This window comes from Equus przewalskii, chromosome 22 (genome assembly GCF_037783145.1).
Source record: "Equus przewalskii isolate Varuska chromosome 22, EquPr2, whole genome shotgun sequence".
Lineage (NCBI taxonomy): Eukaryota > Metazoa > Chordata > Mammalia > Perissodactyla > Equidae > Equus > Equus przewalskii.
In genome coordinates this window covers 53,164,352-53,177,560 of record NC_091852.1, presented here as the reverse complement: position 1 = coordinate 53,177,560, position 13,209 = coordinate 53,164,352, and the positions used below count along the sequence as shown (strand labels likewise).

General features: G+C 58.0%; 1 protein-coding gene across 30 annotated transcripts in view; it reads left to right on the top strand.

Annotated features, from left to right (window-relative positions):
* WNK2 (WNK lysine deficient protein kinase 2) overlaps positions 1-13,209 on the top strand; it is a 116,186-nt gene that overhangs the window by 19,894 nt on the left and 83,083 nt on the right. For all 30 annotated transcript variants that reach the window (XR_011531730.1, XM_070590549.1, XM_070590546.1 and 27 more), the window contains one exon: positions 12,983-13,155. Coding sequence is in view for 29 of the 30 variants with exons in the window: in XM_070590549.1 (XP_070446650.1) it covers positions 12,983-13,155 (173 nt within the window). In the remaining variant the exon portion in view is untranslated. The remainder of the gene's footprint in view (positions 1-12,982; positions 13,156-13,209) is intronic.

The following is a 13,209-nucleotide window of genomic DNA, read 5'->3' as shown; positions in this document are numbered from 1 at the left end:
GGTGAATTTCCAGGTGTCTTGATCCAGACGCCAGGGAGGGTGGCGGCCACATGGCTGGGGATGGACGGTCTGTCCCGTGAGCTAGTGCTGGGCCATCGTGTGCCCGGGTCGCCCTCGAGGAGCAGGCGTTGAGTTCGGCCCACAATGTGCCTGCCGCCCTCGGGGTGGGGAGCCACAGCCCCTTGGGAGTGAGTCCAGCCTGGCGCAGCCCCCGGACCTCACGCCCCCATCTCCTGGGTTTCCTTGGGGAATGTGCTGTGCAGGTGCTGGGGGTGCAGCACTGTGGGCTCACCTAGAGCTGCTCCCTGGCCCTCTGTCTCTTCATCTGCCCAGTGGGGGTGATGGTGGCTTATGGGGGCTTGTGTGCTGCCCACAATGCCCGTGCCTGGCCAGACTGCCCCAACAGGGCCATGCCCATTTGAACAGGGATGTTCAAATCAGACACAGGGCCAGCCGGGTGGGAAGCTTACTGATGGCCAGAACACCCGATGTTATTTCTGACTTGTCATCATGGAAATTCCAGAGAGACCTGAAAGTAGACAATGACTGAGAAGCCTCATCCACCCCATTATTCTCAGGAATCGGCCATACTTTACCTTCTTCTCAATGCTTGGACTTGGATCAAATCCCCAGTGCAGACCTGGTGCGTGAGACCTGCCCGGATCTCTAGGGACCTCGGCCGCATCCCCCATAGCCAGGACCCCCAGTTTCCCCAGCTCCCGCAGAGGGTCAGTGTGTGCTCCGGGGATCAGGCAGCCGCTCCTCTTTGCCCCCTAGCGGCGTCCGAGCCCATAGAGAGACGCGGGTGGGGTTTGTGGGTTTTCCAACGTCGGGGATTCTGTCTCCAGTGAGTGCATTTGATGCAAACCCCTGGCCGTTTATAGAGCAGAAACCAAAGGACGCCCTAGAGGAGGTGAGCTGGGCGCCCTGCTCTGGAGAGGCGCGTGGCCTCGGGGAGACACCGCACCCCAGCACGGCTGGGGACAAGGCTGGGACGGTTTCTGTTTTTAGTTTCGTGAATTTCAGCCGATTGCAGAGAACTGGGGAGATGGAGGGAAGGAAGAAGAAAGCCCGGGACCCTCCCCTACCCCACGCAGCCCGTCCCGTCGTTTCCGCTCGAGTGTGGGTTTGTCAACTCCCAGCCTGGTGCCGGCTGCCCGCGCGCCTGCCTGCTCGTTGCTCTCCTCGGAAGTCATCACTCGTAACTCCCCTGTGGGCTGCGTGACCTCCGTCTCCGCCCGCTCAGCCTATCCCGGGATGTCCGGTTCTTTCTCACGATTATAAACAACCGTCCAGTGAAGAATTCCAGACACATGCAGGGGTTGTGGCCTTGGACGACGTCCCCGTGGGGGCCCGAGGCTGGAGTCCCAGCTGGGCCTCGCAGGACTTGAGATGGGCGTGGACGCGTGCCTCTCTCCCGGCCTCCCTTGTCCCCGTGCCTGCTGGCATGGTGTGCTGCGACTGAACCTGGAGTTCTGTGTTGACAGCATCTGCCCGCCTCTCGTGTTGTGTGTTCCTGGGAGATGTTCTGAGAACAGTGGAGAAACCAGCTTTCTGTAAGGGAGGAGCACCCACTCCTGTGACCAGACCAGGAGCAAGCATGTGCTTCTGCGTATGTTCTCCTGTGTGTGCCTGTTCACCCCTGGCTCCCATGGCTGCTGAGAGGCTTGGGGGTTGTAGGATTTTGGGGTCATAGGATTTGGGGGGCACTGGTGAGGAGGAGCAGCTCAGAGGAGAGAGCTGTGCCCGGTGGGGGGAACACGCCTGCATTGTGGCAGAGGGGAAGCGTTTGGCCAGGCCCATCCGGGGCGTCCAGCTGTGTGGCCTCGGGCAGGCGCCCGCCTCTCTGGTCAGGTGAGGGTGATGTGAGTGCTGAGAGCCACCACTGCCCAGTGACGGTTCGGGGCACCCTCCTCAGGCTCCTTCCTGAGTCGGGGGGACGGCCGGCGTGTCTGGTTTGCAGAGAGTCACAGGGCTTCCCAGGAGAGGAGGCCATGAGTGAGTGCGTGGCTATGGTCTACACTGGCTGAGTGTCTACACCCATCTCAGGCATTCCCTGTTTAGCCAGGCCCTGGAAGGAAGGTCACTGTGTCAATGGCGAAGAAGCCGCAGGGCCAGTTCCTGCAGGTCGTGTGAACCTGAGCCCTGGCCTGACCTGGAGAGTTGTGGGCGCCCAGTGGCATGATGAGGGACGCACTCACCTGTGGCCTGAGGGATGAAGGACACTGAAGGATGCTGATGAGTGCTGGCACTTTCTCGATGCCCTGTGCTCTGATGGGGAGGGGGTTGTGCCGTGAGGATGGTGGAGCTGGGGCCCTGACCCATGCACGTGGGGTGGCTGACCTGCTGACCACTTCGTGCACAGTCCTTCACCATGAGTGGCATCCCCACCTCTCCCTGCTGAGCGCCACCCCCTAGGCTGTGGTGCTCCTGCTTGTGGGTTTGGGGAGGACCATTGGGTATGGGGCCCTGGGCTGAGTGTGGCTGGGTGGGTGTGGGGGAGACCAGGTGCCCATGCTCCCTGGGCCTGTGCTGGTGACTGGGGCTACCCGCCAGTGAGGGTGCTGACCAGGGTGGCCGGCTGGCAAGGGGTGTGAGCAGGACTCGGCTGTCTGCAGAGCGGCACCCACCCTGCTCTCCGTGAGTGCTCTCCTTGGTCCCCTCAGGCCCCCCGTCTGCAACCACGTGTACTCCACTCTGCCTGAGATCCGCCCACCATCCGCAGCCATGCCTCACCGTGCCAGCCATGCTGCCAGGAGCCGCACACGTCCAGAGGCAGCTGGAGCCAGGCTGGCCGGGGGTCATGTTCTGACCTGCTGCTTGTGGAGGTGTTGAGCCTCTCTGAACCTCAGTTTACCCCTCTGTAAAGTGGGGCAGCATCAACCTGCATGGCTTATGGGATTGAGCCCCGAGGACAGAGGTCTTGTCTCAAGGTCAGCCTCGTGGGCCTGGTGCACGGCTGCCCGGCAGGTCATGGCCACGGGTAAATGTTCACGTGAGGGGGAGAGAGGTGCAGGTGTGGAGGAGGTGGGGGCACGTTCTCACCCGTTAGGGTGTGAGCGACAGGAGGGACGCCCACACCGGCTCTCCCGAAACCCCGTTCACAGGGTGTCTAGACCGGGTTCACTCCTGGGCCTCGGGGCGGGTCCCACCTGTTGGAGGTGAACATCACAGGGGAAGGTGGTGAAGTGTCTGGCACCAGGTGAGGCTCCTCGAGGCCTCAGTGATGAGATGGGTAGGTGGCTTTCCCACCACCAGGAGCAAACCCCCTCAGAGGGCACCCGCTGAGCCCTGGTCCTGCGTTGGATTTGGAATTCTGTTCTGCTCTTGGGAAGGACACAGGTGCCGTCTTGCCACAGGTGATTGGGGCCACAAGGATGGCTGTGCTCCTGCAGTGGGCACACTTGGGGGACCTGGCCATAAGCTGGACGACTGGGGAGGGAGGGAGGGTGGCAGAGCAGGGTCACTGGGCTGCTGTGCTTGTCCCACTGGTTGTTTCACCTCACTTCATTTTACTGTGTGTGTGTAATTTGGGGCTCTTATTTCATTGCATACTTTTGCATCCACGTCATGGTAATTTAACGACCGGGCTGTGGTCTCAGATGTGTCTGCCCTGTGACTGGATGGACCGTTCCTGGAGCTCTGGGCTTTGGGTGGTTTGGAGTATGCTCTTAGAAAGTTGCTTATTTATTCTTTTTTATCTTTTTTAGTGGTTCCACTAGAGATTCCAACATGTATCCTTGAGTTATTGAAGTATGGTGTGAACATCCTGGGCAACTCGAGGGTCTCAGGACACTGAACTCTGTCTGCCCACCCTGCCTGCCTTTTGTGATGCTGATTCTAAGAGTTTCTTTGTGTGTTTGGTGTTCAGAAGTTGTATTTTACTGTAATGTGCCCTTGTGTGGGTTTTTTTGTATTTAACCTGCTGGGGTTTATAGCACTTTTTGAATCTGTGTCTGGATGTCTTGATTCCATTTTGGAAAACTTTGAGGCGTTATCTTATACACATTGCTTTTGTTCCATTCTTCATGCCCGCTTCTTCCAGAAACCCATTTATGCATAGGTTGGACATTTTCACTGCGTTCTGTAAGTTTTTTATCCTCTTTCCTGTATTTTCCACCAATTTGTGTCTCCATCTTTCAGTCTGTATTACCTGCTGACCTGTCTTCCATTTTCTTGATCCTGTCTTCAGCTGTGTCTAATCTGCTGTTAAACCCATCTATTGAGTTCCTAGTTTCGTTTCTTAATTCTAGCTTCCATTTGATTCTTATTTCATAGATTTTAGTTCTGGTGAGTTATCCATCTTGCTGTCTGTTTTCTTGACTGCACCAATTGCAGTCATTTTAATGTCTGTGTCTAATAACAACAATATGTGGGTCATCTGGGACTTCATTGCTATTGCTTGCTTTTTTTTCCTCTTGATTTTCTATCACTTGGTCTTGTCTCCTGGACTCCCTTGCCGTTTCTGATTGACGTGTTTAAAACTTGCAGAGATGTTTGAGGTTGTGGGTGATTCTGTCTTTCTCTAGACAGGATTTATTTTTGCTCTTAGCAGGTGATTAGAACAAGAGCAGACTGTGTTAATCAGTCTCGGATTGAGCAGCATCCTTTGTGAAAGCTGCTCTGTTCTGTTCATCCATTCTCCTGGCGTGTGGTGCTCTGGAGGGACTACACTGAAACCTGCATGTTCACCGAGGCTTCCTTTCCTCGGCAGACCCTGTCGGGCCGCCCAGGCTGTGCCCCACGTCTCAGCGTCTAGTCTACTGGGTAGGGCCAATGCGCTAAGGCAGCACAGTCTTGTAGAAAGGTGATTTGAGCCACACGTGTAATACTCAATTTAATAGCCACAGTAAAAGTGTAAAAAGAACAGGCAGAATTAGTTTTAAAATAATATCTTTCTTTTATCCAGTATATCCAAAATATTGTCTTTTTAACATATAATAAGATTACTAATGAGATTTAAAAAACTATTTGAAAAAACACCGTATCTTAGAAATCTAGTGCATATCTTATGCTAAGAGGACATCTCAGCTTGGACAAGCTGCCTGTCGAGTGCCCATAGCCACATGTGGCTCATAGCTGTCATCTCGAGCCACACGTGGCTCACAACTGTCATCTTGGGCCACACAGCCCTGGGGAGAATGTGCTGAATGTGGGGGCTCCCTGCTCTCCAGGGAGTCTGACCCGGAGCTGGTGGCTTGTTTCACGGGCATGTGCACTGAGCACCTGCTGTCTCGTCTTGATTGTGGCCCCAAGGCTCATGCTGCCAGTTTGGGGGGCAACTGAGGAGTCGGTTTGCAGGATTGTGGCAGATGTGAGCCTCGGGGCCTTCCCTCACCCCCAGCTCCCTGGGCCTCTGTGGATCGCATGCACTTGGTCCTGGTGTTGATGCCCTCCCACCCCCGTCCCTCACCCTGGCCAAGCACCTGGCCCAGAGAGACGCTGTGGGTGTTCAGGCCTGGGAGCATGCCCACTCAGCAGACACTGGCCTGAGGCTGTTGGTGGTCAAAATGCCTACAACCTGGCCTCTGAGGCCATCTTCCATCTGTTGGTGGGATTGCTCAGGCCACCAAGGCCTCTGGACAGGAGAGAAGTGAGGTCCAGGCCACTTCTTCCTGAGGGTGGGGCTTAAAGGACCTGGCTGGACGGGGTCTTCTGCAGCAGGAAGCATTAAGGTCTCCCTCCTCTCTGCTCCTGAGCACCCAGAGCTGTGGGTCTGGGCATCCCCAGAGTTGGGGGAGGGGTCTGCTTTCTGGGGGAGTGTCCACAGCATTCAGCAGGTTGTTACCAGGACCCTGCACCCCACTGCTACCCTGGGGTGCCCCAGCCTTTGGATTCCGTTCAGGGGCCAGGGCAACTGCTTGTTGGGGGTGCGGCTCCTGACCGGCCCTGCCCCGAAGGGGCTGCCCCGTCAACATCCTGGCCCTGGCGTGGGGTGGTATTGGCTGTCCTGCCCTGCCCTCCCCACAGGCATGTCCTTGGTTGAGGTGTATATCCTGGCTGACTGTGTCGGTGGTGCGTCCACAGCTATCTTTAGGTGTCCCCGTGGGGCAGTGGCCTGGGGTGGGCCTGGCCCTTTCTAGAAACCAGACATGTGGTGTGGTCAGGTGCAGGGGTGGCCACCCAGCCTCTGCCCGCTGGGCCTCGGGGTCACCTCGGGCGAGTGCTGACAGTCCGGTTGGCTGGGAGGCCAGTGCCTCTTGGAGCCCAAGGAGGGAGCCAGGCTTTCTCCTGCTGGCTCCTGTGCTCCGCAGGCTCCACTGGCACTTCACATCGTGATGACCCTCCCTCCAGCCTGGATCCCAGGTTCGGGCAGCTGTCCCCCTGAGGAAAGCAAAGCCCTGCTCAGTCCCACCACCTTGTGGCCCCTGGCCTGCTCCCCATTGTCCACCTGCATCCGGGAGAGAACAGGCCTGCATTTGTACACCCCCAGGAGACCTCCATCCTGTCCTGTTGTGGGGGGATCAAGGCCACGACTGTGGAGTTGAGACCCTGTGGCCAGGCCTAGAGGGGCTGGCTGGACAGTGGAGGGCTGACCCCCAGGCCGTGTTGGGGAGGCCTGCTCGGGGCGGCCTGGGAGGGGCTGTGCCAGGAGGAAGCCTATGTCAGCCATGGCGGTCTGTCACCGCCCAGGGCTGTCTGTGGGGCTGGTTCAGGGCTGTCTGTGGCCCGCACGAGGCCTGAGGTCCCAGGAGAGGTTTTGTGGGGTGGAGGGCAGGGCCTGGTGGTGGGTACCACGGGAGGGCTCAGGCCTGCCCAGCATGTGCCTGCCCCCAGGGCACCTGTGCCCAGATGGATGCTGGTGGCCTGTGGCCATGTGCCCAAGCAGGTGCTGCCTTCACCCCCCACCCCTCCCCGACCCCTGCTGGCTTCCCTCTATGGCCCTGTTTTTGCCTGGTCAAGACATGGTGGGTGGGCCTGGGGTGGTGTCCTATGGCCCACCTGCAACCCAGAGCCCGGGTGGGAGATGGGCAGAGGGCCTGTCCCCAAACTGACCCGTCCTCATGCCAGGCGTGGGGGCTCCCTGACAGGTGAGCGGGGGGCACCCCCCTCCCCCGGACCTCACCTCAGGGCTGGCTCTACTGAGGGTGGAAAGTGACACTGAACTCCAGTGAGGGTCTCGGGATGGGTCCCCCACAGACGCTGGGACAGACCCCCTGTGTGTCCACAGAACTGGACACGGCCCTGATGGGGCTGCCAGCTGGTCCTGAAGGACCGCTCGCTTGGGACTGGGGACACATTCGGAAGGAGTCCAGAGAGCTCTGGGGCCCCGTCTGCCGGCTCAAGCGAGGAGAGCTGGCCGGGCCTCAGTGCAGTGGCGGACTGTGCGTGGACTGCCGGGGAAAGGGCACCCGGCTCCGTCGGACACGCGTGTCACCACGTGAGGTCTGTTTGTCCACCAGCCGTACACTATATTTTGTGATGGTGACTCCACCAGGAGAAGGACGTTTGGTCCTCAGAGCCAAGTGACCATAGGAAACAAAACACCCTGAATCCACTATATGTCATTTTATGGCAGAGAAGTGTGGGTGGGCGATCGATAAAAGACTTTCAGGAAGACGGTGTTACGTTAGGTCCATGGAGTGGAGATGCGAATCCGGACTGGAGTTAGAGACGGTTATTCACATTTTTATAAAACGGTTGAGGAGACGGTCAAATTCCACGGGAACCCTTTCAAGGAGCATTAGAAACAAGGTCAGTATTGTCAAATGCTGGAGATGACGCCCTGCACAATGACTTAAGCCTCTGCCACGTGGTTGAGCTCTAGCTCGCCCACCGCCAGGGCACCGGTCTGCACGGTCCTGCAGGAAACAGATGGGCGGGCCGGCGGGGCTGGCCGCTGGTGGCTCTGCCTTAGTCGGGAGGGCAGGGGCCCAGGTGGCCTTTAAAAGAGCAAATTCCCCTTAAAGACACTGGTTTTGAGTCCCTTGTGCACCTCGGCATCCTGCTTTAAAGAAGATAGTATTATCTACAGAAGCAGGAGGGGCCGGATCCAGCCCCCCCGTTTCCCCCTCAGGGCGTGACAGGGATGCTGTGGGAGTGGCGGGCCACCCCTCCTGGTCCTCTGAGCCCCTGCCTGGCAGATCTTCCACGTTCTGCAATTCTGCACACCCTTCCTGTCGGGGCTCTGCCTCCTTGGACATGGGCCTCGTCTTCTGAGGTCAGGGCAGGAGTATTTTATAGCTTAAGATGAGCGAGGTGGAGAAGTGAGTTTATTTTAAAACCGCAGTAAATGTTGGAGAAGGGTGAGCATGTCCCTCTGTCAGGTCCGGCCCCTGCTGCCTTGGTGGCAGCCTAGTCCCCAAACGAGTCAGAACAGCCCCACCTGGTGCCAGCTGCCGGCCCCTGTGCTGAGTAAATTGCACTCTCCCGGGACCCCCGCCCTGCCTGCGCCCTGGTGGGCGGGGGCTGCCCTTCTCCCCCGCTGGCATTGCCCACCTGTCCCTTTGCCCTGTCCTGTGGCGTGTATTTGTCTGTTGCCCTCCCCTGAGGTTGTCACAGCTCCCTGTGCATTCACTGCCCCCAGACCCGGGCCCTGCACCTTCTCCTCGCTTCAGGGTGAAAGGGTGGGTGAGTGCTGGCCCCACAGCTGGGGGTGAGCCGGGGTCACATCCTCCAGACTTGGGGAGGCCCTTCCACTAGGGACATCCTGGGGCCAGAGTGTGCAGAGACGCTGGCTGGGGCCAGTGACGCCCTGGCCCCGGCCCCACCCTGTCCCCAGACCCCATACTGGGTCCACCCTGCTCCCAGACCCCCTTCCTGGGACCTTGTTCCCCGGAGCCCCGTCCTGGGCCCACCCTGTCCCTGGCCCCCCATCCTGGGCTGGCTCACTGTACATGGGACAGTTCTCACTAAAGACCTTGAGGCTTTCTTTTGTTTTAATTTACAACCAGATGGGGCTGGAGAGGTTGTCACCGTAGGAGTCTGGTTGTGCTGATTCTGGGCACTCTCCTTCCGGCTGCTGTGTCCCCTCTCTGCCCTGTGTGTGTGGATCTGCCTTCCTCTGTTGGACTTAGCATCGCCGGGCAGTTCTGTCCTCGCAGGGTTGGTCGGGCTGTGCCTGGCTGGAAGGAGATGGCCGCAGAATCCCCTGAGTGCAGGGAGGGTGGCGCTCTGGGTCTGACAACTTCAGCCCTCGCCGGTGGGGCTGTTTGGGGCAGAGCTGGTGACCCCTGGGTCGTGTGGGAGGGGCCTGTTGGACGGGGGGCTGTCCTTCTCTGACCACCTTGCTGCCCCGCCTGGAGGGTGCTGTTTGTGCCCGGCTGGGCCTCTTCCTCGGAGGAGACAAGAACCGGCGTTGTCCCGGAATTCTGCTCTTATCCGTTATAATCCGATTAACTCTCACGGCTTTGGAGGAACAGGGCCCACTTGTTTATGCAGTGCCAGGGACCTGCTGGAGGGAGGCGGGTCTGGGTGACCACCTGCCCTGTCTGGGTTGGTGAACTGTCCTGGGGTGACGCTGTGTGAGCAGAGCCCACTCCTCGACACCAAGCCTCGAGAATGACCTGACTCCAGTGAGGCCGGGGGTCGCGGGATGGGGGCGTTCTTCCTGCCCTGGTCCCTGAGCTCAGGCTGTCCCAGCACGTCAGGTGATGAGTTCATCCCACAAACAGTGATGACGTGCCAGTTGCTGGGGTGGTTCTGCCTCCATGGAGTCGCTCATCTAACGAGGCTGACCGGCGGTCAACAAACAGTGACAAGGACTCAGGCCAGCTCTGCAAGGGACACTGGGCAGCGAGCTGAGGACACGCCAGCTGACCTTTCAAATTATCAAGTGGTGTGTCACTTCGTTAAAAATAGCCCAGTGGCTTAGGACATAAATAAAGTCTGTCCCCTCCCACCTCCGCCCGGGCCCGCCAAGAGGCGCCGTGGAAACGATCTGCCTCTGAGTCCGATTTGTCACCTCTCGCCGGTGTTTGACACGAAGACGGTGGCATGTGCCACTCTGCCTCTCGGTTTTTGTTAGTTATATTGTTTATAACTAAATGCTTTGCTTTGAAACTACAGTGATATCTTTGTTTTAGGTTGATTGTTGCTGAAATTCTGGCAAAACAATTGATACAGTAAGTGATTCTGTGAATTTCCTCTGGAATCAGGGACCAGACCATTGGAAGGGAATTGCTACTGAAACGTCATTGCCCCACATGGGCTTCCCGCGTGGGGAACCCCCCGGTGGTGCACCCAGCCCCTCGCCAGCCTCCCGCGCTCTGCGCCGAGTTCACGGGTGCTGGGGTTGGCTGTGTTGCGTCCCCTGTGCTGCACTGGGCTGAGTTTTGCAGAAACACTTCTTCCAGTCGCTGTCTCACCGGGCGCAGGAAGTAACCTTGGGTTCTCCCGTGTCTGAGGGTGAGTCCTGGCTGCGTGGTCTGATGTCCTTTGGGCTGGGTATAGAATTCCAGGTCGGAGCTGGCACTTTAAGGATGCTGCCTGTCTGCTTTACCCAGAGTTGCCCATGAGACCAAGTGCCCATCCGGGCAGGTAGGACTTGCCCTCAGTCCTTGGGGGTCTGATTTCGCTGGAACAGTCTGGACGTGGGTCATTTTTCATTCACTCTGACCTGGCTGTCCACATGCATTTGTTCTAAGTGGTGCTCTCAGCCCAGGGCGGTGTTCTGCTCTCGCCTTCTCCATGCTGACCTCTGCCCTCTCCTGGTACCTGCTGTTGGGACTTCCAGCTCGTTCTTTCACATCTCTTGATGTTTCTCTTCTGTTTCTCTTATTTGGTTTTTGGATGCTTTCACATGTTTCTTACATCGCGTTGTACTTGACATATAAGGAAACACAGGTCCTAGGCGTACAAGCTGATGCGCGTCGACAGATGCTCGCCCAGTGTGACCGTGTCCTCCGTTGATACAGACCATTCCCTTTGCCCCGGTTCTCAGCTCCCGCGTCTCCCCCACCCCAGAGGCGAGCACTGTTCAGGTTTCAGCCGCACATGTTAGTTCTGCCTTTTCTGGGGCTTGGGGCTGTTATGAGTGGGTGCGCTTCCGTCTGTTTCCGTTGGGTGCCTGGAGGAGGGGCTGGGCCAGAGCAGGGGTGAACGGCTGAGGCTCGGACACTGTGCTCCCGGGAGCCGTGCTGGAGGGCTGGCTGTTGCCACTGCCCTGCGGTTGGGACGATCCTGCCTTTTATGATGGCCCTCCTGGTGGGTGGGAAGTGGGATCTCTTGGTTGTAATTGGCATTTTCCCGGTGACTCAGGATGCTCAGCACCTTTTCATGTACTTATTGGCCATTTCTGCATCTTTTGTGATCTATCTGTTCAGGTCTTTTTTATTATCGTGTTATAGGAGTTCTGTCTGTATTCTGGATCTGGTCTCGTGTCAAAAACATACATTGAGAATAGTTTCTCTCGCTCGGTGGCTTGACTTTTATTTTCTTAAATCATCATTTTTGATGAGCAGAACATGTTTCCATGTTATTATCTAGATTAAACGTTGACTTCTTTGTACTTGATGTTTCGTTGGATTACAGAATGTCTTATTTTTAAAACATTGAGCTTCAGTTTGCAAGAGCTCTTCCTTGATCTTCCTCCTTAAGTGGAAGCGTGCTCTTATTTACGTGTCAGCCCCTTGGGTCCTTATGAGGACATGAACTAGATTTTTTCAAAGTTGCCTCTGTCCCTGAATTGCTTATTTTTCTGGGACCAGCCGAGCCTGGTTTCTCTTGATATCTCTTTGCCCCATTGCTAATCATGCCATGTGGTCCCACTGGTGCATGAAGAGGCCAAGAGGCTTGTAGGGGTGGGGCTGGCAGGAGGGAGAACACCCAATGGGGACAGCACCATTTGGGATAGAATTCCAGTCAGACGGCCTTGTCAAGGTCCCAGGCCCCTCTCTCTGGAGTGTTTGGAGTCTGGTTGGATATCCTTGGGGTCTCTCGGAAGGACCCTAGGCATCTTGGCTTGCGTTTCCTCTCAGCTCTGATTTTTCCCTGCATCTCCAAATTCCCCACGTCTCTCTTCCTGGACTCCTCAGGGCTCCTCAGGGCTCGCCGCCCCGTGCTCAGATGTGTCCGTTCCCTTCTGGGAGCCCTCCTGTAGGGAGGGCGCAGGCACGGGCTCTGTGGGCCGGCTGGGCTGGGAAGGATGTGGCGCTGGGGGCGCGTGCTCAGTTTGGGGGAGAAGGCTGTGCTGGGCTCAGCAGAGGTGAGGGTCGTCCATGAGATGAAGTTGGCAATAGCGCACTGGGGCTTGCTCTGAGCGCTCTGTGGTGAGAATCTGTTGGAGGGTCTTAGGGAGGGAAGGGCCAGGACCCAGGCTGCAGGGTCAGGATGAGGTGGGGCAGGGAGGGGCTGGGGGTTGTTGCTAGTCTCCCTGGTGGGGCGTGGCATCCCATCCGTGGCTCCCCGGACGAGGTGGGGGTGTTGCGCTTTCCTGTGTAAACTTTAAGTCGCGGTCGGTGCCCAGGACGTGGGTGCTCCCAGGCCTGGGAGGTGCGTCAGCCGTGTCCTCCAGCGCCACCCATGTGGGCTTGGCGAGTCCTGGTTTTCTGGTTCTCATCTGCCGTGGTCGTGAACGTGTCCATGAAGTCATGTAGATTAGAAGGAGACTGATGCTTCTTCCTTCTAACAGTGCTCAGGAAGGGGGTAGAGGGGGTGCAGCCTCAGAGGTGGTTTTAGGGGAGGGATGTGAGCGTTGCTGTGTGGGCAGTGCAGAGGTCTCTGGCCCAGAGGTCTTTGCGCTGAGCTCCCTGTGCAAGGAGGGGCTGCCTGGGTCGACGAGGCCGCAGGGTTGGATGTCATGGGCGCTGGAGAACCATGAGCAGCCATTCTGCTCTCTCTGGGGAAAGGCGGGCAGGGCTCGGGACCCGGGCAGACTTTCTGTGACCCTGGACATCTGGTCCCCTCCCTCTGCTGTGCTCCTCACCTAAGGAGCAGAGAGAGTGGCCTGGCGGATTCCAGCCCGGGATCGCCCCCGCCTCCGTGGACGCCTGGCGGGGAGGCCGTGCGGGGCATCCGCCTCAGCCTCTGTGTTTCCCTGCAGGACCGGAAGCTCACCAAGCTAGAGAGGCAGCGGTTCAAGGAGGAGGCCGAGATGCTGAAGGGGCTGCAGCACCCCAACATCGTGCGCTTCTACGACTTCTGGGAGTCCAGTGCCAGGGGGAAGCGGTGCATTGTGCTGGTGACCGAGCTGATGACCTCAGGGACACTGAAGACGTGAGCGCGCCACCCGGCTGGCTGGCCGGGGCCTGGGGGTGGGCTTGGCCTAGG